A 25,320-nucleotide genomic window follows, 5' to 3' on the forward strand; every position below is an offset into this window, starting at 1 on the left:
CGTGAGGACACGTGACCGGATGTGTACGCGGTTGTTGTTGGGACGTTGACGCCACTCCTCTTCGCTCTGTTCTGTGATCATGGCTGCAATGGACCACACCAGCCATGTTTTGCTAATTTAAAACCCAAAGGTTGGGAATAGTTGTTTTATTATTTAAACCGCTTGTGTTATCTTCACCCGCACATCCGTGTTTTAGACGAAAGGGTTTAGAGGCATCTAATCCGAAGGACTTGGAAAAAGGTTGGATAGCTTTTCCCTGAAAATATCAGCGAAACTTTTGATGGTGGCAGTTGTGGGAGGATGATGCTCTGCAACAAAAAAAAATGTGTCTTGTGTGCGTGCAGCGTAAACAATGTAACTTCATCTGGCTGCTAGCTAACGTTAGCTAACGTGAACAAAAGGGGGAGCACGCCTCCCGTCTGTTAACGAGTGAGTTAGCCGTTAGTCGCTATCAACAGAACGGTTGGTCTTTATTTTCATCCGCTGATGGGCGTCATGGTTCCTCACCTTCTACCTGGCCATTAGCTAACATCGCAGCTTAAAGGACCGTGCGTACTCACGTTGATGATGCTATCAGTTAGCCTATCTATAGCTAGCGTCTCTTAGCTAGGCTCTATTGTGATGATTTAGCTAAATAACCTTGGAGCTATTGTGGATATTTTTGTATCCGATGTTTCGCATTAAAGTAAACGGTATGTTCAAACCTATTGATGAGCCGAACTACGTGTGTAACGTGCACGGTGTCCGTTGTTAGCTCGGCGGACTAGCGGCGCTTTAAAGGGAATTGTTCCGTTTGAGAAACGCAGCTAGCGCGACTTCTGCTAACGCGGCGCCTGCTATTTTGCAACGGCCTTTGCTGAATTAGGACATCGAGTATCCACAGAGGGCTACTTTCTGTATTGCGTGTGTGTATAACTGGTAACTCCTTCAGGCCTCGGGAGTGACTATATAATATGATCGGTAATCCCTCCGTTGTTACTGTGGCCGCGGGCGCCTGTTCTTCGGATATACAAGTGTGTGTGTGTGTGTCCGTACATTTATCATGGTAGATTTGAGCTTGTATTAGCAAGGCGCCTAATGAAGAGCCTCTATATCGTCATATCCCGGTTGTCCATTACGGGCCTGGCATCTGCTTGTTGCTGGCTGCGACATTTTTGACGGTTGCCGTTGGAACGAAATGGTGCTGTCACAAGTTGCAACTGCCAAAAATCATCGAGGATAGACATTTCGTACATATTTACGTATCGTGTTCAGAGCTGCATGGGAATTAATTAAATCATTCTTCTTTTTTTTGTGATGCACATGCGTCTTAGCCCCGCTAAGCATTGACTTCCACTTCTATATGTTTTACTGAATGGACGGTTGGGTATTAGGAGTGTAAATCTGTGTATTTTTTGTTTTCCAGATGGAGTCAAATAATCATTTCAACTATGACAGCCACTCCTCAGCAAACTCAGGACTGAAACTCTCCTCAGGGGATTCTCTTTATACTAATGGGTCCTCCATGAGCTTTCCTCAGCAGGGGAAGAGTGAGTAGTTTTGGCCTGCACTGTATCAGTATGCATTCTGTAAAGGTCTGTTTGTGTGCTTTCATAGAGCCAGACTTCTCTTTCTAACTTGCTTAATGTTCTTCTGTCTAGCAGATCTGAATGGCGAAATGAATGTGAATGGCGTCACTACTGTACTCGGGTCTGGGGTGCCTGGTTCCCACCCACCAACAGCTCCCTACCCACACATGAGCAACCACCACCAGAGCAGCATGGGCTATGACTACTTGTGGGGAGGTCACCCACAGTACGGTCCAGCCATGGGCAGCTCTCCTGGGCACGGGATGCACCAGAAGCAGCCTACACCCGGGATGGTGCAGCCTCAGTCACAGCACCACTTCCAGGGTCACGGACAGTACCAGCTGAATGGGGGTGTTGAAAGCTCCCACCAGCCCCCCGTGGCAGGCCCACCAAGCATGCCTCTTACTGGGAGTCAGTACTGGAACAGGAGTAACCCTGGCCCACAGCAGATAAGTTATAACTCACACAGTATGTACGGGACATACCCGAGTCAGGCACATCCTGGAATAACACCGTCACAACATCACCAGCAGCAGTCCTTACAACCCACCCCGCATCAGCTGTCACAACAGCACCTCCACTCCCACCGTCACCCACAGCACCACCACCAGCAGCACCAGCAACCACAGCATTATGGCCTGATGCCTAATGGGATGCCCTACTACCAGCATCAATCCCTTCCGTCTCCCCAGCAACAGCCATCGCAGCAGTCTCAGCCCCAAAGCCAGACTCCGATGATGCCCCCAGCTGCCCAGAATTTTACTCCCACACAGGTCAGCCCACAGCACCACAGCTTAGGCAGAGGGGGCACTGGCAGTCCACTCCCCGTGGGAATATCCACAACACCAATGATGTCACCGTCAACAGTGCAGGATAGTGGATCGCCCAAGGGTCACAGCAGGGAGCGCAGCCCCCATGCTAGCAATGTGGGAATATCTACCGTCATGCAAGGTGACCATTTACACTTTTACATCATAGATGTGTTTGTGGAACTTTGTGTCTAATTTTATCACGTCTGCCCTTTTTTGTGTTTCTCTATTTTCCACAAAAAGTTAGTGATATTACATTTGTGCCTGGAATTGGTTAGTTCTACATGTTGACACTACTGGTATCTATCCAACTTCTATTTCCTCATAAATGAAATAGTCTTCTCTACTTCACATTTCCTCCTTAGATGTCACCAGTTGAGTGATATTCATGCAGTCATATGGTCCTCTTCCTCTTTGTACATACTTGGCCTCGTCTTCCCGGCTGCTGATCATATTAAAACACGGCACTCCCTGGTTGCATTTGCTTTCTATGGCATCTGTATAGAAGAGAATTGTTTGTTATTGGTTAATCATTTTAGCCATTTTTGGGGGTTTCAGCTTCTCAAATGTGAAGGTTTTTTAAATGTATTTATATTATTGTTAACATTGTTATTTTATGTATATATTTAGTCTTTTATCTTGCACATGAATGTCTAGTATTGGGCCAGGATTCATGCCGGTGCTCAGCGGTGTGTTAGTGCTAAGATTCAACCAGCAGATGCCAGTGTTTGATCATGTAAAACAGTGACCATCGGACTCTTCAATATATTATACACTCACTGTGAATTCATCATGTAAAAAACACTTAACAGCCTTATTGATTTTTTTGTTTATTTCTTTCTCAGGGCACACAAGAGAAGCTGTCAAGGAGGAAGATAGCAGCTATAACGGCATGGAAAGGGCACCTGTTGCCCATAGGCTACCCAAAAGTTCAGCTCACGTGGGACCTGATTACCATCCGCATTCGGAACAGCCGGCAGCTCAGCAACCAGAAATGGCTTCCCCTGTCAGAGAGACAGCCGTTAATACACCTACCCTGTCGGTGTCATCGCTGCTCTCTGCATCTACCAAGGCCTCAACACCTCCTCGGGTCTCTGAGTCTCCATCGTCTGCCCCCGGGCCTCCTCTGGTATCACCCCCTGATGTAGAATCTACTCCACCACAAATCTCAACGCCCCCCAATGTGTCCTCTACTCTGTCTCCAGCTGCTCCTCCCAGACTTTCCTCATCGCCTCTAATGAAGCAAGGCCTCAGGCCTGCCACTACTGCTGCGACTGAGACACCCCCTGCTGGATCCAAGCATCTGTCAATGGGGTCCTCGTCCTCCTCCTCCCTGCCTGCATCACCTCAAAAGTTGTCTACACCTCATGTCTCAACTGATAGTATGTCTAAACCTGCAGTTTCTTCAGTCTCTCCTCCGTCATCGGACTCTTTGACTCATCAAACCAAGTCTTCATTGCCTCCTACGGCTTCTAGACCTCCAACAAATGTCACAACTGCCCCCATCTTATCTCTTCAGCAGATGGTTGAAGGGTCCAAGCCACCTCTGCTGAAGTCTTGCTTTCCTGATGCACCCAGAGCTCAGCATGAAAAGCCTGGGCCCCCAAAATTAATGTCTGCTGCCTCATCAATGTTTGCAAAATCCTCATCTGCTGGTGTGGCTCCACCTCTAATGTCAGCATCAGGATCTTCAACCTCAACACCACCCGGCTCCTTTACATCAGGATCTTCATCTGTCACGTCTGTCTCAAAAACTCCTTTAGTTGGCAGTAAACCAGGTGACCGAGCACCCACACCTCAGCGCCAGACATGCACTTCTCCAGCTGCTGACTCTGGTTTTTCCACGGTATCATCATCAGCGGTGAACTTGCCCTCCCTAGCAGCCCATGAAAGTCTTACAGTCCGACCTCCGTCTACCCTACCTCTTCTAACCGCTCAAGCCTCCAGGACTGCACCCGTGTCCGGCCCTCCTGCTTTGGTGCCTCTGACTTCTGCAATGGGCACGTCTTCTGGAGTGGTCCAAAGTTCTGACTCTGAGCAGCGTCCTCTTAACACCACTCCTCCTCATGCGCTGAAGCAGTCGTCTCCGAAGTCAGAGCACCGTGGTCATAGTGAGGATAGGAAAGCGTTGGCGAACAAACGAAATGGAAAACCAGAAGAACACCCACCTCGTCCTCATCGTCCACAAATCAAGCCATCACAGAAGGTGGAAGCTACTGAGTCTAACAAATCTGAAATTCGATCACCCAAATTCCTCACTGATCTTCCTGGGAAACTCCTGCAGACCACGGTCGCTTCCAAGAATACACCAACAGCCTCTGAAAAGCACCACCTGCAAAGCAGCATCTGTGAGGCAGAGGACTCCATGGGGGAGCAGACTCCACTCAGAAAGTCTTCACATCTCCACAGCACAAGATTAGAAGATCTGACGGATGAAGAAGAAGAAAGTTTTAACTCTTCACACACAGCGTCTCACTTTGATGGCAATTCAACATTTGACAGCCCCTCTAGAATTGATGTCAGCTCTGCCTTTGAAAAGACCTCGTTTCTAGACGGCGAGAGCTCACGCGTAGACTACTCCACTCACTTTGACAGCAGCTTTCACCTGACGAAGGACGCGTCTCAGTTTGACAGCACTTCCCATGCAGAAGAGGAACCATCTACTGGGTTTGGCACCACTGGAGTTAGCGGCTATTCTGCGGAAGAGTCCAGAGATGACACGTTGGACTCCACCAGGGAAACGTCTGAGGCAGAAGAGAGCAAGGACAGCTGTCAAATCACAGGAGAATCCATGCTGGAGTCTCTCTCTCAGATAGAAGAGCCTTCTGATAACTCAAGTGAGTCCAACTCACACCCATTTGTGCCGTCTCAGCCAGGTCAACCGATTCTGTTTTGTACGTCGTCATCCCGTATTTCTGAATTCTGCCAACAGCTTAATGTTCTTGTCGTTTCATCTCAGGACCTGAAGCAGAGTGGGGTCCCCGAGGACACGACACATCAGACTCAGCTGGACGCATTAGCATCAAGACCACTGCCAGTGAGACCATGACTCCCCCGAGTTTTGAGATGAGAGATGAGAACTTCATCGCCTTCAGTACCCCAGCAGAGAGCCTTGCTGTGCACCCACTCCAACCAGTAACCGTTCCTGTTCTGTCAGCTGCTGGAGGACCTCAGAAAACACCAGGGAAACCACGCAAACCTCGCGCTCCAAAGACATTATGGATTAAAATCCCAGGTATTTAACATTCTGATTTCAGAAAGAAATGTTAAAAGTAAATGTTAAAATGTTAGATTTGATTTAAAACTTTTTTGTTCCTCTTTTGTGTTCAGCTCCTGAGGAGGCCAAGCGGAAGCCTCGGGCTCGAACCCCTAAAGTGGAGAAGATAAAGACTGAAGAAGACGGAGGCGTTAAAGAGGAGGTAGCCAAGGGCAGAAAGAGGAAGAAGTCTCTCAAGGTGGATGTTAAAGAAACATCGGGTGCATGTGGAGAGGCTGGGCCTCCCACGGGAGAGGTTGATACTGTCACAGCCACAATTGAAGCTGTTCTGGCCACCGCTTCAGCGTACACCACAGCAGACGTGAAACCCAAGAAGGCGAAAAGGGCCAAGAAACAAGACCAGGAAGGAAATGTGTCGAAAACGCCGAAACAAGATACAGAAACAGTTGCTAATGATGTTGACGAAAATGATGACGACAGCTCCACTGCAGGTAAAGAAGGCGGTTAGTTAGAGGGGGGCTTCCACTGTAAGTGGCATTTTGCTGAGAGGTGATCTCACAGTTTAACAGTCTACTGCTAAATGTGTTTGTGTGCATTTTCTTGAACAGGTGAATCCAACAGACAGAGGAGGGTTGCAACTGAGGAGCAGGTTCAGTTCCCGATGGGACATGGGTAATGTTCCCTTGTGGAGTTTTGTTCCTTGTATTATTCTAGTTTCTATAATATTCAATTAATCTGAGTTAGCTGGATAACTGCTAAATGACTAAACCCCAGTTTTCAGATAAGTCAGAAATCCTTCACTGTAACTAAATACATTTATTTTTTGCATGTTTTCTGCATTGAAGTCTTGGCGTGCAGTCCTGGTTCAGCTGTCAGTTCATTCTAGTTAAAAAAATATTTCAATGCCAACAATAATGAACTTGTAAATTACTTCCTTCAGTAACACATCCTGTTTGAGGTCTCAAAAACATGTTTTATTTAGTTTTGACAAGTTTACAAATGTGTGTGCAGTGTTGATGTATTACAACTCGATTTGTAATAATAATCCTGTAATAATCCTGTCAACTGTAGTTGGAAGAGGGAGATTCGCGTGAAGAAAATGGAGTACCGCATGAAGGGCGAAACCTGGTACTACACACCGTGTGGAAGGAGGATGAAGCAGTTCCCGGAAATAATCAAGGTACGTTTTACTGGCAGTTCTTCAAATTGTCTTTCAAGGCAACTTGAAAACATGATGATGTGTTGACAATGTCAAAACAATGACCATTATTTTCTCTCTCTCTCTCTTGCCCGGTCTCCTAATTGCTTCCTCCAGTACTTGAAGAAGCACACGGACAGTGTGGTCAGCAGAGAACACTTCAGCTTCAGCCCACGCATGCCTGTTGGAGATTTTTATGAAGAAAGGGAAACTCCTGAGGTCTGTTTATTTTTCTGAGTGCTGCTCTGTTTATTTTTCCTACGCTAGAAGAAAGTATAATCATTCGCACAGCTTAAACTCATGTTGACGCAAACCTGTCGAAGACGTTTTGGGGACTCATCCTTCTCTACTGTATGTTACAGGGTAAGCAGTGGATCCTCCTGGCCAATGAGGAGGTTCCCTCTATGATCATGGCAATCACCGGCCGGCGAGGTCGACCTCCAAACCCGGATAAAGAGAAACCTCGCAGGGTCCGTGTCCTGAAGGGAGGGCAGGTCCGCCGCCCTGGTAGACCTCCCAAACCACAGATGATTGACCTCCTTAGCAAAGTTGACGCCAAGCTTTTGACGCGACTTGAGGCCAAGGGTGAGTGTATTTAGACTGGAGGAGGCATGAGTGTACAGGGATGTGTTTATAGCTAGTATTAAAGACTTGGCAAACAGAAGACTTGCACATAACCTCGAACGTTGCACTGAAGCTAATTGTTTTTATTTCCTTTTTACAGAAGCTCTCACGGAGGAGGAAAAGGAGAAACTTGTGAAAATCAAAAAGAAAATGAAGAGAAAGGTATCTAGTTCAGTTCATGTAGTTTGTGGTTTTTAGCTGTGTTGCTGTTTGCATCTCGTCCTGATTTTTTGTTTATTATTTAGGCAAGAATGAAGAGAAGGGAGGATATGAAGATTAAGAAGATGAAAGCGGAGAAAAAGAAAGCCAAGGTACAGATAAAATCAACACAAAATCATTCGTCAGCGTCTTCCTCGGCACCACCCCTTCCTCACCTCCACCTGTTCTTTCTTTCCTCTGTGCGTTCAGCTTGAGCAAGACGCCAAGGACCTGGATCTGAAGGCTGAACCAAGCGACCCGACTGCCCCCCAGGCCCCGCAGCCAGCACCGGGGTCTGCTGCAGAGCCCAAGAAGCCCGGCCGCAGGAGGTCGGTCAAGGCCGAGGCTCCTCCGCCAGTACAGCAGACCGACGAGGAGAGGATAGCCCAGGGTAAGAGGGTGCTGGGTGCTCGCAGTAAAGCCAAGGCTCTGGCTAAAGCCCAGGCAGAGGCAGAGGCGGCAGCTCAGGCGGCTCTAACAGCTAAGAGGGCGGCAGAGAGGAGAGCGCAGACCCAGAGACGCATGGAGGAGCGGAAGAGGCAGCAGTTGATCGCAGAGGAACTGAAGAAGCCCATAGAGGACATGTGTCTCACTGACCACAAAGTGAGTTGTGTTATTGAAATGGTTTCTTTAAGTCTACATTAGCTCTAATTAGAGGGTTTTAATCATGACCTTTTTAAAACTTTGTCTCCACCAGCCTCTGCCAGAGCTGTCCCGTGTCCCCCGTGTGGTTCTTTCTGGCAAAGCTTTTGCACACTGTCTGGCTGTGGTCGAGTTCCTACACGGCTATGGAAAGATGATTGGTCTCAATATACCCAAGGATGTGCCCAGCCTCGCCACGCTGCAGGAGGGTCTCTTAGGCCTTGGCGACGGCCAAGGAGCGGTCCAGGACCTTCTGATGAAGCTGGTGGAGGCTGCACTCCATGATCCAGGCCTGCCCTCATTTTATCAGGTGTGTGATACAGTTTGAACATTTTTTTCCATTAACGCAAGTCCTGATAAAGAGTGGCAAACATTCTAATCTACGTTTTTCTCCTCATCCCAACCTTCAGTCAGTAAAGATCCTCGGGGAAAAGCTGGTTGAGTCAGAGCTGACTCGCAGCACAGTCTCGGAAGTGCTTCGCGTCTTTTTGGAATCTCACGGTTACGAGACAGACGTGTGCAACACACTGAGGACCAAAACATTTCATGCTCTGCCTCCGGACACCAAGGCCGCCATCCTGGGTTTCCTGGTGGACGAGCTCAACAGCAGCAACGTTGTGACGAGGTCAGAACGGGAAATCAGTTATTCATCCTTTAGGTTACTCTTGAACCTAAAGGTTTGTTACTACTGCTACTCTTTTACTTTATTAATGTCTGCATTTTATATTTCAGTGACATTGACAACACATTAGAAAACATGGCAACTTACAGGAAGAACAAGTGGATCATTGAGGGGAAGTTGCGCAAGTAAGATCATGTTTTTCTCTCTTAAAATTCAGATCTTTTTTTTTTTTTGTAAACGTAGGACGTGTTGATCCTGATTGTTTTCTCCCCTGCAGACTGAAGGCGGCACTAGCGCGCCGTACAGGACGCTCGGAGGAAGAGCTGTGTTTTGAGGAGAGGAGGCGCAGTGCCAGAGTGGCAGATGAGGAGAACCTCAGTCTGGAGGAGGGCGGCCTGGCCTCTGAGAGAGGCAACCGCCGGGCACGCAAAGAAGAGCCCAAACTCAGTGATGTAAATATCTGTTGTTGTGATTCTTTTTTTTTTTTTTCCTCTATTAGAGACAGCTTTTTCCTACACTTACTTTTGATCGTTTCTGTTACAGAGTGAGAGCCCCACTACTGCCAGCGTTCCAGAGCTTGAAAGGCAGATCGATAAGCTAGCCAAGGTAAGTCAAGGTTACACAGACTCGGCTATTTATACATTTATGCTGCTTTATATTCAATATTCTTCTGCTTTTGGATCTCCACAGCGCCAAGCGTTTTTCCGTAAAAAGCTGCTGCAGTCATCTCATTCCATGCGGGCCGTACTGCTGGGCCAGGACCGTTACCACCGCAGATACTTGGCCCTTCCTCACCTCGGAGGAGTTCTGGTCGAGGGGCCAGAGGAGCTTTTGAGTGAGTCTGAGAATGAATTTGAAAGCAATGTGATTTCTCTCTTTTTTTAGACTTTAAAACTCCTTGGCTTATCCACCGTCATCTGAACATTTCTATCACGCAGCTTCTGGAGAAGTCCTTGTAGCCGAAGTTCCCGTCACCTTCCTCAAAAAGGAGCCCAAAGTGGAGGAGACCCCCATGCCTACCAGTCCCCCTCCTACTCTGCCTTCCTCTCCTTCCTCTGCTACCTCTGCACAGCCCCACTCCTTTTCTCCAGAGGAGGACAACCTCCCCGGCACTGCATCCCTCATGAGCAGGCCGAGAGGACGAGGACGCCCCCGAAAAATCAAACCAGAGGTGGAGCTTCACCTCCGCACGGCGAAGATTCGCCGCCGGCGTCGGAGTAGCGCCAGGTCGGGGGGTGAAGAAGGGCCCGGATCGCCGAACAGTGGCACACAAAACCTCACGCAGGCTGCCTTCCAGAGCTGGCTCAGCCAATCGCAGGATGCAGTGACCAATGGCACGTGCTCAGCAGCAGGGGACGCTCCAGAGGGTAATCGACCAGAGGAGAGCGTGAAGGAGATGGCAGAGAAACAGGGACAGTGGTTCAACCTGCTCCCAAAACAACCGTGCGACGATAACTCTCTGACCGAGTGTCAGATTCCCAGCTCGCCCCCTAAACTCCTCCCTCAGATCACGAGTGCTCTGCCTGCTCTCGCTGCTCCACTCATGCAGGTTTGCTAACAGTCAGAACTATAAATACATTTAGTTATGCTTTAATAATAAACTTTGAGTCTTCTGTGTGGCTATAAATAAATAATCACTTCCCACCCTTCAGCCGGACCCGCTCTTGCCTAGCCTGACTCCTGCTGACGTCTTGACCGCAGCAACACCACAGGACGTTCCCTCCACACTACCTGCTTCTGCTGCTCCCGCTCCTGCTGCCACGCCGGCTCCGACTACCCCCACCAAACCGGGGCGCAGGCGAAGGAGAGGTAGCCGAGGCAGCAGTCCTGCTCGCAGAGGGCCAAGAGGAGCTGCGGCCAAGCGTCGTGGCCGCCCTCCCAACTCCGTGTTCCAGGAGCTCGAGCAGCTGTACTTCACTCAACTGGTGGTCAAACCGACTCCAGCATGTAAGTTATGTTTGGATTAAAAGTCTGAGAGATTGTTTCTTTTTTTAAATAGTTTTAACTGGTACTACTTTAGCGACTCCCAAACTATGAGATAGTTCAGAGCTGATCCAAAGATGTAGGACTCACCACTGCCGACATTTAGTTTACAAATATATACAGGAACCATATAAATCATGGTCATTTATTGTGTCTTTCTTATTTGTAATGCCTTTCTTTTCCAGCTATGGTGCGTGGCTGGTGGTGGATCAAGGATCCAGAGGAGCTGTATAGCACCTTACAGGCCCTCCATCCAAGGGGAATCAGGGAGAAGGTGCTCCATAAGCATTTGGCCAAACACATGGAGAGTTTAGCTGAGATATGCACCAAACCTATCAACGGTGAGTGTTGGTCATAAATGGATCCTCTCACTTGTTTAGTGGAGTTTGTCATTTTGCATTTTAACTCTGATCTATTAGTATTTGATATCATCCTTTTTTTTCCCTTCTGTATCTTTCCCCCTGTCGCCCTGTTACAACTGTTCTTGCCGGTCTAGATCCTATATTTGAGTCAAAGTTAGAGGAGAAGGATGTGCTGTTGGAGGCTCTGCAGCAGCCCTGGCAAGTGCAGGATAAAGCAATGGAGACTGACATCTGCGCCCTGCAGTGGGTGGAGGATCTGGAGCAGCGGGTCATTGCAGCCGACCTCCATCTCAAGGTAAGAAACTACCTCTCTTTATTTTCCTATCCTGCATCGTCTGATTAATCAACAGTTACAACTGCAGTTGAGTTAACAAAGTCAAATTAAGAGGGAAGAGAGGCATCAGGTTCTTCCTGTTTTCCGTCCGTCCATTCTCCTGAACTCGATATCTCAGGACCACCTGAAGTGATTTTCTTCAAGTTTGACACAAACGTCCACTTGGACTCAATGATTAGTTATAATTTAGTGGTCAAAGGTCTCCGTGACCTCATATTGAGAATTCATATTCTCACTTCACACAAAGATCTAATGGGGTAAAATGATGAAGTGATTTTGGACAGACGCGGATGTAAGGAATACAATCACAAAGCGGCAATTGTAGTTTGCAATAACAAGATTGAGGATGAGTGGTTTTTAATGAGAGTCTAAGAGATGAGAGCAGAACAGATACGATTGGGAAAAGTTAATGAAACGAGTAGGAAACACGTACACGAACCACAACGTCAGTCGTTCCACACTTCTCACCTCTTATTCACTGTGGTCTCTCTGCTTTCAGGAAATGACTTGAATATAATTTGCAACATTTACTGACATATTTGGCTTGTGCTGTGGCCATATGCTGAGAGGTGTGTGTGTGTCCCATTCACAACACAGTGAAAACATCTGAGGTGTAGTAAAAACGCATATCCGGTTTTTGTGTTTCTACAAGGCGGCACCTCAGAGTGCAGTGACTGATGCTGAATCCAACACAGAGACACCAATGGCAGAATTTCAGGTAACTATGTAAACACGATTCCTCCAGTTCTTTAGTTAAGAAAAAAAACAAATACCATCTGTTTACTTTCCTCCCTCACTGATACTTAAACTGTCCCTGCCTCCTTTTTTAAGCCCTACACAATCCCAGATCCAGACTCCACACGTGACGACCTCCAATACTATGAACATGACGCCGACCCGCGTGATGACTGGATTGTGCGAACTAAGAAGGAGTGGTCCAACCTGTCACGTATGGTCACACACCCGGTGGACTTGGCGGTGCTGCGGTTGGCCAACCTCGAGCGAAACATCGAGAGACGCTACCTGAAGGAGCCGCTGTGGAACCCCGCCGAAGTGATGCGCCTCGCTCCTCTCACACCGACCCCGGGAGAAGAGCATCCCATGGATGTCTTCAGGTGAGATGGACTTTCTGTCTTTGGAAGAAATTTTGTTCTGTTTTTATATATATTTTTAACTTATTTTCCTTTTTTAATTTTCTTCTGTTCCAGTCTGGAAAGCGAGATCACGTCGCGACTACGAACATGGCGACAAGCTCTGGATCGTTGCCGCAGCGCTCCCCAGGTCTGTCTGTGTTTACTTCAGCTGGAGAAGGCCATTGCTTGGGAGAGATCTGTGACTAAAGTGGTAAGTAACTTCACCGCTCAAGATTGTTGTTGGACCTTTTTGTTTTACGAACACACTGCACAAACTAACACAGAAATATCACCAAATTCACATTAGCTGTCATCTTGACAATAAGGACTTCTTCTCTGCTTTGTATCCAGAATTGCCAGGTTTGCAGGAAGGGAGACAACGACGATTGCCTCTTGCTGTGTGACGGCTGTGATCGTGGCTGCCACATGTACTGCCTGAGGCCCAAAATCACCCAGGTGCCAGAGGGAGACTGGTTTTGTCCTACCTGCGTCGCCCAGGTCAGAACCCGTCCTGTGATTCCCGACTAAGAAAAATAATAATTCATAATTAACAAAGCTTGCAGGATAAATTAGGGCCGTTTTGAATTGAGCATTTTGTGGCGATTGTTCCCTTCAAATAATGAGTTCTTTGCTATATCAGAACCAGAAACTGGGTCATTGCCAAGTAGGTTTTAACATACAAGGAATTTGTATTTTGGTGCTCAAAGAAAGTACTGCAAAAGTCAAGAAATACAAGAGAGTATATGAAAGAAATAAGTGAAACAAATCTGTTTTTAAATTTAAAGAGCTGTTCAGCTCCCCGTCAGCTCAACCTGCTTCCTTACTCGCTCCGTCTCTCAGGACGCCTGCGATACACCGCGCTCGTCCAAAAAGAGGACCAGGGTGAAGAAGAGAAGATATGAAGACGACAGCTCCGAAGAGGAGACGTCAACGCGGCGAAGTAGTGGCGGCATGGCTACGCGGTACAAGGAGACCGTGACGCCTCCCTCGTCTTCCCGTCACTCTGGAGAAGGAAGCGCCGCTAAACGTCGTCGCATGACGACCCGCAACCAGCCTGACCTCACCTTCTGCGAGTGAGTCCTGCCTTTATCCCCGTTGAGCAGAATCATCTCATTAATGTTACACGACAGGATTTATAGATAGTTGGTGGATTTGTGTTTAATCATTTTATTTCCTGCCAGGATCATTCTAATGGAGATGGAGGCTCACACAGCCGCCTGGCCGTTCCTTGAACCCGTCAACCCCCGACTGGTGCCAGGCTACCGCCGCATCGTCAAAACCCCCATGGACTTCCTCACCATGAGAGAGAAACTGCTACAGGGAGGGTAAGAGCCGAGTGTGCCTCATTACTACATTTACTATAATATTGGGCGAGTGGCTTTGGAGGGAGGCCTGCAGTGACGGGAAGTGTTGGCGACTTTCTCGCTAGATTTAGCGACTTTTGGAGCTAGTGTTGCTAGCTACTTTCAATGGAAGAGAGTTGGCGACACTGAGCTGGTTCTTCAGTTGGCTCATGTATGACATTCTTTCAGATGCAGCAACCTTTCCTAACTCTACCATCCACATCTGTCCTTTCCTCGTCTCAGGTACTGCAACTGTGAGGAGTTTGCAGCAGACGCTCAGCTCGTCTTCAACAACTGTGAGCTGTTCAACGAGGACACGTCGGAGGTGGGAACGGCCGGACATGCCATGAGGCGTTTCTTTGAGAGCCGCTGGGCGGAGTTCTACTCGAATAAGGACAAATAGAAGCTTGTGACGTTCCCCCCTGATGGTGGGGCTTGTATACTGTTGGTGCTGTCACCGTCCCAGGCACACACTCTCCATTACTGCTAAGACTGTCTGGATGTTCTTCCAGCTCCGTGTATTCTCTCATGTATAGGTATATATGTATAGATTTTGGCTATTTGTCTGTTATTGTTTCCTCTACTGGGCGAATCTTTTCCAGGCCCAACAGCTGAACTGGCTTGAACTTGTACCCATTCCTCGTCACAGAGAGTGAGAACACGTCTCTCTTCACTTTTCATTCCTCCTTTCGTGTCTCATCTTCACCTCATCTCCAGTTTGCATTCTCCCTTTCACGTCCCTTCACAAGCCCCCATGTCCTAGCACGGCCTTCGGTCAAGCCCTGCTTGTGAGGTGATGACACGGTCTCAGGCCCCCCCCCCCCCCCCCCCCCCCCCCCCCTGAGTATTTTGGTTCTCAGACTCGTACTGGAGGTCGGAGACTGATCACACTATTGCAGCCTAACTGCTGCGCACTGGACCTGCTCAGCACCGCTCTGCGACAAAATGGATCAAAAACGCTTCACTGGGCTCGGGCCATTTCTTACCTGTTCAATGGAAACGTAATGTAATGTGGTCTTATGCCTAGAAGTAATTTTTTTGCTCAATATATTTTTATTATATATTCTATACATAAATATATATATAAAGATTACAATAGCTGGGATTATTTAATAGCAATAGCGTGTAGTGGATGTGTACAGATGACCTTATAGAGATGTCCAGACGATTTCTGAAAAGGCCAGTTCAACTAAAAAGAATCTGTTCTTGGACCGTCACGAGTAGATGTTGTATAACCTCCACTTAAAGTCTTGCACGCCACACATACACACTTTTCACCTAAACACACATAAACATGCACATGATTTGACACACACACACACACACCCACCCACACCTTCTGCTGCTGTGTGAAAGACACTGGAGGATTTATTTGGTGTTGGTCAGTCGGTCTAGGGTTAGACTTTTATATTTCTCTGTCCCTCTTGTTAAAAGTAAATTATCAGCTAGTTACACCTGATCTGTGTCCCAGACTGTATACGACTGAATGGATTCCACGGCTCAGACTGAAACTTTGCTCCTTTATAGCAGGCGGGAACATCTTAACGGTGGTTAAGTGCAAGGCTAAGACCCTCCCATTTTAAAGACTAGAATTACAAAGGAGCTCTGATGTTGAGGTACTGGGCACATTCCTGCCTGGGTTTCTGTCTTACATTCCCTTTTATTGTTTTGGTTTTTTTTTGTTGCTTTTCAGGGGCGAATTTACGCCGTTGCGTGGCGCGGTTGGTCTGCTGTGAAGGCAACGTGACGACTCCACAGTCTGGGTTTTATTTAAACGTGTTTCTTACACTGAACTCAAATCCATTGATAGGAAAATAGACTTTGATGTTCCTTGTTACACTTTAAAGGGACAGACGTTTTTTCAAAAAAGAAAAAAAAAATAGATATGAAAACCAAACGTGGTGTTACGTGAACTTTTAATAATGTACAGTTTTGGTGACTTTAAATTTGTTCCTTTATATTTTTAGGACCAAATCATCATTTTTAAGAGGAGGTATTGCAAGACTCTGTTGTATTAAGGTGATGTAACACGTGTGCATCTGTAGAATGTACTGTGAGTTGAATAAAAACCACATCTAGTAGAGTATTCTTTCTCTCTTTGGCCTTCTTTGTGTTCTCCATGTTTCTTGGGGTTTCCCCTCATGGGTTCCTGTTTCCTCCTATCGTATCTATCTGTGTGTGTTTGCAATAGACTGGGGACCTGTTCGGGCCCAGTGCATGCTGGGATAGGCTTCAGCCCATCCTACCTGAACAGTATTAGAGAGAAGGATATACTGCACATGGCTAATAAACTATCAGGAACAGCTCTAGTGCCAATGGGCCTCATTCACAAACCCTGAGTACGCACGAATCTGTGCTTAAACCGAGCATACATATGTTCTACTCTGCAAACACATTTAGAAATGCCTCAGACCATGCGTACACAGACGATGAAGGCCCGGCTGGCTGTCTTATTGTAAACACACTTTTAACTAAATGCACCTCATATTAAACAAGTCTTTATTAGACTACAATATTTAAAACCCAGAATTTACTAATACATCGGCTAAATGTGTTGTGTACTATGACGCCCTTTCATCCTCATCAATTATTGTCATAATTAAAATGTATATTTCAACGCTTCTTTAGGCCTTTTCACAGCAGCCATTTTGATATGTCACTGCAGGGTGAACACCGGTGTAATTAATAACGTTAACTATTGCCCTGTTTGATTTGTGTTGTGCATTCTGGCTCACTGGAATGGCTGAGACACACTAAATAGAAAGGGACCATGATTTATTTGTATCCATTACACCTGTGTTTACCCTGCTATGAAATGTCGAAATGGCTGCATAATTTATGACCCCGTCAACCTAGAAAAAGGAGGAAAAAAGGACCGCAGTGAATGTGTTGTTCTTGAGAGGCTAAAGGCCTTGTACCCATGTTCCTTTTACAGCAAAGGAATACAACTATTGCACTTTGACCATATGTTAGGGATAGAGCTGAAACGATTAGTCGATAGATCGATTCCTCCTTGTTTTTACGCATTAAAGTGTCTTTTTTTGTATCTATAAATGCTGCTGTAGTGAAAAAATGTCCCGTTGCAGGATTAAAAATGTAATTATCTAAAAATGGATTAGTCAATAAAAAAGCAGCCTTAGATAAATTAGATCAAGGGGAAAAAAAGTACCATTTACTCTTATGAAACACTAGTATTTATAAATACTAAAGAGTGACATGAGCAAACCAGAAAAGAAGGTGACACTGTTAAAACACCGCTGGAACTGTTGGCAGATGAACATTTTAGTCAATAGTCATACACACCCTTTCTACATACACTACTGAAACTCACTGTATATCCCGAGGCAAGCCCACCGCAATATGTCACATTTGTAACATAAAAAAAAAAAGAGGCCCTAAATAATGCTGAAGTGTTTGGGCGGGGCTCTGCAGCTCCATGGAGAGTTCTGTCCGAGGCATATGCTGCTGGGAACGTCTTGCCATCACTCCCAGCTGCTCTACAGTGGTAGAGACACACCCACACGCACTTATATTCTAACACGTGAATCCACAAAGCATCTAAAAACAACAACAAACAAATAGGTATATAGCTTAGATATATAAAATGTGTTCTTTGTGTGTCTTTTGGTGCATCTCTCCCTCTTTCTTTGCCCTCTATCGCTCCCTCAAATCCCTGAGCTGGCACTTTACGTGAGTGTGTGTATATTTGTGTGTGAAATTGTGTCTGTGTCAGCACTCTGGGCGGTGAGGGCTGAAAACTCCCCACGCCAGCTGGTTCCAGTGTGCCCCCCCCCCCCCCTCTCCACCCCTCTGCTCGCCCCGACTCCACACAGTTGGGCTTAGCCCCACAAAAGGGGGGGATCACATTTTAACAGTTGCCCTGGAGAGGAGGGGGTAATCCACGGCATAATGGGGCAGCACCCTCAACACCCCCTCCACCAACCAACCAACCAACCAGTTCATTCTGGACTCTGGCCCCCTGATGCCTGGAGGGTCAGGAGAGTCAGTTCGGACTTCTCCACATTGTAGTAAATGGAAAAACAATAATTTAGTGACACAAAATTCAAGTTGTGCGAAGCGGCCGTGACGTGTTGCACCGGCCACATTGCAGAGGTGAATGTTCTCAGTTTTTAGCCTAACTGTGGAACTCAAGGTGCGTGTTTGTTTGATATCAAAGAGTGAATTATAAAAAGCCTGTACAGATGCTGCATCACAATAGGCTCTATGGCAACAGCATCATGAAAGACTCCCCCCCCTGCTCACTAATGGCCCCTTTCTCCTATAATTGATATGAAAATCAGGCTGAGCAAAGGGTGCCAGGTGCTCCAACGCATGAGACAACAGGCCACGCTACCAACACCTTTAGCTTACGTTATGTTTTTAAAGGATAAGGCTGTTTATATTCTTCTTACTTTGAAGGAATTCCATGAAAAGAAGGAAATATTTAAGTAACAGTGTACAGCCATGCTTGCAGCTCTGTGAGGCTGCACTTAGCTGAATGCTAACATGCTCACACAATGACAATGCTAACATGCTGATGTCCAGCATGAATAATGTTTACCATCTTATTTGAAGAATGCTAATTATTTGCTTGCTAATTAGCACTTAACACTAAGTGCAGCCGAAGCTGATGTGAATGTTATTATTTTTGCATGTAGTTTTCATAAAGTTTCACTGTAGTTTTTTTTTTTTTTTTTTTAGCAAACACGACTCAAAAAGCAGTAAATCGTTCATTTGTAATATGATATATTTTCAGCTGTGGATTTGTCCACATTTGTTACTCTTGTGAATATTTACAGCAGCAGGGCGGTGAACGTGCGACTGACTCAAAATAAACTACATTGCCCATGTTCATGGTAATGAAGGAGCGTGTCAGCAAGTGCAGCAGTTGATGTGTTTTTAATAGTTTTTTGGACAACAATGGAGCTCTATGGCACAGATAAATAAGATCAGACAGTAGGATCAATTCATTGTTGGTTTTGGTCTTTTCATGACATTTGTTGATAAGAAGAAAAACCGAGAATGTCACTGGACTTTAAGGCCTGTCATACTTTGTGGTATGTAGAGGCAGCACTCGGGGAAAATATACTTTGACCAAATAATGTAAAAACTTGTTTGGATTGGTTAGATATGTTACATTATTATAAATTGTAAATACATTTATAGAAGCTTGCTGGAATTTGAAATTGGCCTCTTTCAAGCTTTGGATTTGTTTTTTTTGTGTGTTGTGTATAAACACAAACTGACAAACAACATGTGAACATGAATGCTACTTGAAATTACCCACTTTTGCGGCAATGCCTATAATTGTGATTTCAGTCCGTTTCCATGATGGTTCCTTCATTTTATGTCCTCACTGCACCCTCTGAAGAGGCCACAATCACTTCAGCTGGAAGATAAGTGAAAGGCCGACTCGTAGTTTCCTGAAGATGCATTCAATTGCTCAAGGTCGGTAGTAGGCTATGTGTTGGAGGAAAACTGGGAGGGTAAGGGTGTTACACGTGCAACCTTGGAGAGACATTGTTTCGAGGGCTTGCACTGGCAAGTGTTTGTGCACAAGAAGACTCAGGGCCTGAGGTGTGTGGGGGGTGAGGAGAGGGTGAGGAGAGAGAGAGAGACTGAGAGGAGGGGAGGCTGCTGCCATCAAAGGATCTCTCAGACTCTACAAGTTAATGAGGGACGTCACAGAAACCCTGAAGCCCTCAGACCCTGAGAGCTGAACAAGGACGGACGGACGGAGACACAGACGGATATACAGAGAAAAAAAACCCATTCTGAGGTGAAAATGACGTGGCGGGAGGTAAGAATCTTATATTATAGTAATTAAGAGTAGTTAATGTTTTTAATACCACTTGTGTCATCGTTTCTCACATCCTTTGATAGCAGTAGAAGGGCTCTCTTAAGCAGTAGATTGATGAATGATTGAAAAGACATCCACCTTTGTTTATGTCCCCTTTCTTTCGTGGAGCTACGTAGTCGGCAGTTCTGGCGCGCCATTCTTGGCGAGCTGCTCGGCACCCTGGTCTTAGTGAGCGCCATACTGGGTGCCTCTATGCCAGGCCCTGGAGAGGCCCCCCCGGGACCCCTGTACCCGGCAGTGGCAGTAGGTGTGTCGATTGTTGCGCTGGGACACTGTTTTGGAGAAATAAGCGGTGCACAGGTGAATGTCTCATAGTCACAAATTATATTTAATTGTACATTTCTTTGCCTGATTTATTTTTCTTTGCTGGCGGTGACATAGCAATTGTACTCATATGATTTACTTGAGTATAAATACCAATACCACGATGTAAAAATACCCCCAAAAGTAGAGCAGTTCAGATGTATTATGAGCTTAATGTGAGGCCTTAAAGTATCCAAAATGAAAGTAATCATTATTGCCTCTGTGAGATATTATCATATAGGTATGACATTATTAGATTGTTAATATTGTGTTATTTGACTGTTAGCTTAAACTGCTTTATATCTTAACAATCTTTAAATTCAAACAAAGTTCTGCAGCATGAATCTACGTTATATTTTTGGTATTTTCTATAATCTTTGCCTTTAAAAATATACATATAATGGATACGTTTACCTCTTTAGGTCTCAAGCAGTTATATGATGAAACCATATAACCTAATATCAGACAATACTTTTTTGTCAGTGGTGAAAAAAAGGTTGCATCTGTGACTGTATGTTATAATTTTATCTTCTTCCCAAATGTAAAATCTTAAAACCTAACTACAGCTGTCAGATAAATGTAATGAAGAAAGAAGTACAATATTTCCCTTTGTAGTTAAGTAGAAGTATGAAGTATCATAAAATAGAATAGTAAATAAACGTAGTTACTTTCCACTTAATCTCTATATAAACAAATTCTACATACGAATGCAGAATCTGTTGTATGCCTATTTGTGTGATAGCCGATGGGTACCCAGATTGCTTTCCACCACTGGCAGTTGTTGAGTTTGTATTATTATTATTTGTCATTCCATAGTTGTAACATTGTTTATATGTAAGTGTGTGTTTGTGCACTCTGATCAGCTGAACCCTGCTTTGACTCTGGCTCTGTTGGCCACGCGGAGGCTGGAGGTTCTCAGGGCCGTCGTTTATGTCGCTACACAGTGTTTGGGGGCCTTTTTAGCAGCCGGGGCCCTTTACCTGGCAATGCCGGTCAAAACCACTGCAGACCACTTCGTCAACAGGGTCAGTCCTCAGAGTTTCAGATGGTTATTACCTTTTAAAGCTTGAGAGACTTTACATGTTCTGAGAATACTCCCGTTTTACCTCACTCAGGTTCCTATAGAGGTGAATGCAGCCCAGGCTCTGGGCATCGAGGTTTTGTGCACCTACCAGATGGTCTTCACTGTGTTCTCAGTGGAGGATCAGCGACGGAGGGAAAGCCCAGAGCCAGGAACCCTGGCCATTGGATTAGCACACACTGCTGGAGTGCTAATAGGGGTAAGAGGAGCTTTCATGCTGAATTAGTAGATGCGCATTTACTCAACTCATAATTTGTTCTGAAGAAATGGTTCCACAACTAAAAAACACAAGTTTACAGACATTTCTCACTTTGTTAAAACAGCTAAACATTTTAAGTTATCTGGACCTGTTTTTATTGAACCAAAAGACAAAAGGAACTGACATTTTTAAGTTAAATGCTGATCATATATATTTCTAAGTCTTAACAATGTGACATCCGTATTTATGTCAAAGAATATAAATTCCATATTTTATTTTTGTAAAACGTCAGTCTCACGCCATTTTCTGTGGAATTAACGTGTACTTTAACTTTTCATGTTTTTTATCTCACAATCCAAAGACATACAGTTCACAAAAACTTTACCCATAAGTGTGTCAGTATGGCAGCGTTGTTCAGGGTATTTCCACTGGTGTCCTACGAAAGGGTGATAAAATAAGTGAATTAGTTATGTAGAATTATGACACATGAAAAATTACATAAAAATAATAGGAATCAGAGCTAAATATTGAAACGTTTGAAGAAGATTGGTGTACTACCACTAACTCAAGAGTATGGAGAGATTTCAGCAAGAATGATCTAACCTGGTTCTTCAAAAGCAGACTGAAACCATGTTGGAGGCTCTGGAGTTTTCTGGAGTTGCACTAAACTAAAGCCTTTCAGGGAGAATGCAAAAGTAACCATAAGACACACATTATGGTATATTTACCACAAGAACGGTCCTGTGATGTAACCAGGTAACACTGAGGAACCCATACAATGTAGAGAAAGATACCCTGCAAAAATATTAGATTAAAGACAGAAAAAAGCAATGACAAGAAAACTTGAAAACGTGTTTTTTTACTTTGTGTGTGTGTTGTTTTTCTGTCAGGCACGATTCTCCGGTGCGAGTATGAACCCTGCACGTTCTCTAGGTCCAGCCATCGTCACTGGATTCTGGGAAAACCACTGGGTGAGAGATCAGTCTCTATAAAAACACTAAAACAATATGGCATACTGTACTCCGACTTTTTTTTATGTTTTCGTTATAGCAAACTATACTATGCTAGTATTTCATAGCATACTATACTATGCCATTTTTAAAGACTTTTCTATCACTTTTCTATGCCATACTATACTATGTCGTTATTTTTGACATTTCTTTGACATGTTTATGAGTTGCTATACTATGCTATTTTTATGATTCTTTATGTTCTGCAATGCTATGACTTTTTTTTGCATCCTACACTCTGCCATTCTTAGTGGCCTATCATACTGTGACATTTTACCCAACATTCTTATGCCATACTAAATTATGACCTATTAATTACTTCCAACACTGTAAAAGTATCTATATTGCCTCAATTGTAAAGCTCAGTTAATATTCAGGTGATTCTAAGATGTCTACTCGTCTCGGACCATCCAGATAATTCAAAAGCATTCTTCTGTCTCCACACATCTCTTGAATCTCAATCTCTTTTTCCAACCTCCAGGTTTATTGGATCGGACCAGTGATCGGTGCTATACTGGGCGGAGTGTCCCATGAGTTCTTTTTTGCACGCAGCGCCTCTCGCCAGAAGCTGGTGGCATGCCTGACCTGCAAGGACATCGAGATTGTGGAGGCGGCCAGCATGACGGGATCATCTCTGTCCACAGTCACACAGAACGCGAGAGCCAAGCAGACCAACAAACCAGAAAACAACTGAGGACACATGCAAGAAAAAAAACCCCCAAAGAAACACACAAGCATTCTGCAATATCCGTTTCTTGGTAATATCTGCTACTAGCTCACATTAGCCACCATAGGATACTTCATACCAAACTAAGAACCCTGAATCTTTAAGCTTATCATGTTCAGTAATCATATGTTTTATGCTTGTAAATTCAACTTGGTGTTGGTCATATCTTCTTCGTCTCACTTTTACATTTTTAATAATTTCGGGTGATTTGGGGTTGTTGACATATGGCTTCCACATAAGATTGTTATTTTCTTGAAGCATCATGTGTCTGCAATTGTCCAATGTGTTTTCAAGAGACCACAATAAACTCACATGTTGCTCAGGTGTCAATACATCCATTAACAAAGGGAAGGTTACTATGATAACTGTGTTTACCTGCACATTTCAGTGAGTTATCCTTTCAATGTCCCTCCACGGAAACATTATCACCACATTATGGAGGCTACACATTTTGGCTAAAATGAATATTTTCCTCGATGCTTTTTGTTGCACACGTGAAGAGAAAGCTGCATTCTGAAGGAGATGAATGTTACATTTGAGGTCCCCGTTGGCTGTCATTAGTGGATGTAAAGGTCGAGCCAATATTGTGAGATTCTATGTTGTTACTTTCAAATTTGCACATCATTAAAATGTATAATGGAGATTCATTGAAACCCGGTTGAAAACCCCCCTTATGTTGGCCATTTTCAGTTTCATACTGCGTCTGTGAATGCTTTGAAATGCTAAAGAGGTCCTTGCGCTGCATTGTGGGTTCAATGATGCTCTCAAACAAGTCTCTCATGTCCGTGCCTGTTTGCGTCCGTCTCTTCTCTTAGGCCTCCCTTTCACAATCAAATGGACCTTTTTACCTCTGAAATGGCTCTAAAGAAAGACCATGTTCAGTGGAAATAAGCTTTGTAATATGAAATTAATATGATGTGTATGTGTGTGTGTGTGTGTTAATACGTGTTTGGGTGTGTGAGAGACTTTTTGTTTTCACAAAACCTTTATTACTATCGTGTGTGTTTTTAGTATCATTGCCGTATTTGTCTTGTCTTAAAATATGTAATTTAAAAGGTCAGTTCACCCAAATTCCCCCCAAAAAACACACATCTTCTCAATAACTTCAAGTAGTATTCAACCATGCAGAGAGATTGGCTTTCATATGGGTTTTTCGATATCCGTCTCCTTAATTACTTGTTATAAGTGAGGAAATGTTTTTGTTATTGTATGAACTGTATCTTTAAAATGAATATAATAAAAAGTCTATTTATTATATATGAATATTCATAATTTAGGTAAAACATAATGTGCACTGTACTATCTGGATTTGACTGCAAATCTAAACTAAACCATGTGAGCAATCATTATGGCAGTGCAATTTAAACACACACACACACACACATATAAACTATTTACACACACACACACACACACACACACACAACGTGCACAATGGCTATAACTGCCACAGTGCCGCCAGCATTTTGCATTGTGTGTTTTTTCTAACATGTATAAAAGGGAGTCAAAATGGCAAGCACAGCATTCTGCATTCATCCCCCCCCCCCCCCCCCCCCAGAGCGATGCCCCAGTGCTGCTCAGTAACCCCACTGTGCCCCACTCATCCCTGCTACCCTACTGTACCTCTCACTTTACCCCAGCTACACATGCACACGCACAGAAATTTCACGGCTCTGGTCGAACGTCGTCCTGCAACACAGACACTCAATCACACACACACACACACATAATGCAAAGCTCTGCTGAGCGCCTCTTAGAAGCCTTTGTCACAACAGAAGACACAATCTGCTGTGTTATGTGAATCACTGTTGGTTCATTGCTTGTGTTTTTCTTCACCCTCTCACGTCTCCACTACACTGCCATTGGCTGTGGAGCAGTGCCAGTGACGACTTTGAGCTCTGAGGCAATGTCAAGTTCAGGTCTTAGTGTTCATAACCACAGGCCTCGGCACTGACTGCTGCCATTTTAACTCCTCTTAAAGGCAGTGCTTGGTGGTGGGATTTTCTCAAGAACAATAAACGGAAGCGATAAATCACAAACTCTAGCGTTTAAGGAAACGCTTAGTTAGCTGTAACTTCTGTTCTTTAGTTTAATATGTATTTTTTTT

The 25,320-nt window shown here is 44.9% G+C and overlaps 2 protein-coding genes across 5 annotated transcripts; both read left to right on the plus strand.

The window, feature by feature from the left end:
* The first annotated feature begins 37 nt into the window (after positions 1–37).
* On the plus strand, positions 38–14,846 carry baz2a (bromodomain adjacent to zinc finger domain, 2A). 4 transcript variants are annotated; one of them, XM_076099772.1, is made up of 30 exons: positions 38–130; positions 1,406–1,529; positions 1,641–2,519; positions 3,223–5,214; positions 5,337–5,612; positions 5,708–6,085; positions 6,203–6,266; positions 6,666–6,774; positions 6,910–7,011; positions 7,155–7,377; positions 7,517–7,578; positions 7,662–7,727; positions 7,825–8,217; positions 8,312–8,566; positions 8,667–8,881; positions 8,989–9,063; positions 9,156–9,330; positions 9,422–9,484; positions 9,569–9,713; positions 9,817–10,427; positions 10,531–10,825; positions 11,047–11,202; positions 11,358–11,518; positions 12,210–12,275; positions 12,389–12,672; positions 12,766–12,901; positions 13,042–13,188; positions 13,531–13,763; positions 13,872–14,015; positions 14,277–14,846. In XM_076099772.1, the coding sequence occupies exons 2-30, from the start codon at positions 1,406–1,408 to the stop codon at positions 14,434–14,436; spliced, it is 7,989 nt and encodes a 2,662-aa protein (XP_075955887.1). In that variant the 5' UTR covers positions 38–130; the 3' UTR covers positions 14,437–14,846. The 4 variants fall into 4 exon arrangements, with proteins under 4 accessions (XP_075955887.1, XP_075955889.1, XP_075955886.1 ...); XM_076099774.1 differs by having other exon boundaries at positions 1,644–2,519; XM_076099771.1 differs by having other exon boundaries at positions 67–240.
* Positions 14,847–19,462: 4,616 nt separating this feature from the next.
* LOC142948312 (aquaporin AQPAe.a) lies at positions 19,463–24,458 on the plus strand. The gene is made up of 6 exons (XM_076090269.1): positions 19,463–19,481; positions 19,964–20,193; positions 21,060–21,221; positions 21,312–21,476; positions 22,367–22,447; positions 22,968–24,458. The coding sequence occupies exons 1-6, from the start codon at positions 19,463–19,465 to the stop codon at positions 23,178–23,180; spliced, it is 870 nt and encodes a 289-aa protein (XP_075946384.1). The 3' UTR covers positions 23,181–24,458.
* Positions 24,459–25,320: the final 862 nt, after the last annotated feature.

The sequence above is a fragment of the Anarhichas minor genome, unplaced genomic scaffold (assembly GCF_050575085.1).
Source record: "Anarhichas minor isolate MPS153535 unplaced genomic scaffold, ASM5057508v1 ptg000003l, whole genome shotgun sequence".
NCBI classification, from domain to species: Eukaryota; Metazoa; Chordata; class Actinopteri; order Perciformes; family Anarhichadidae; genus Anarhichas; species Anarhichas minor.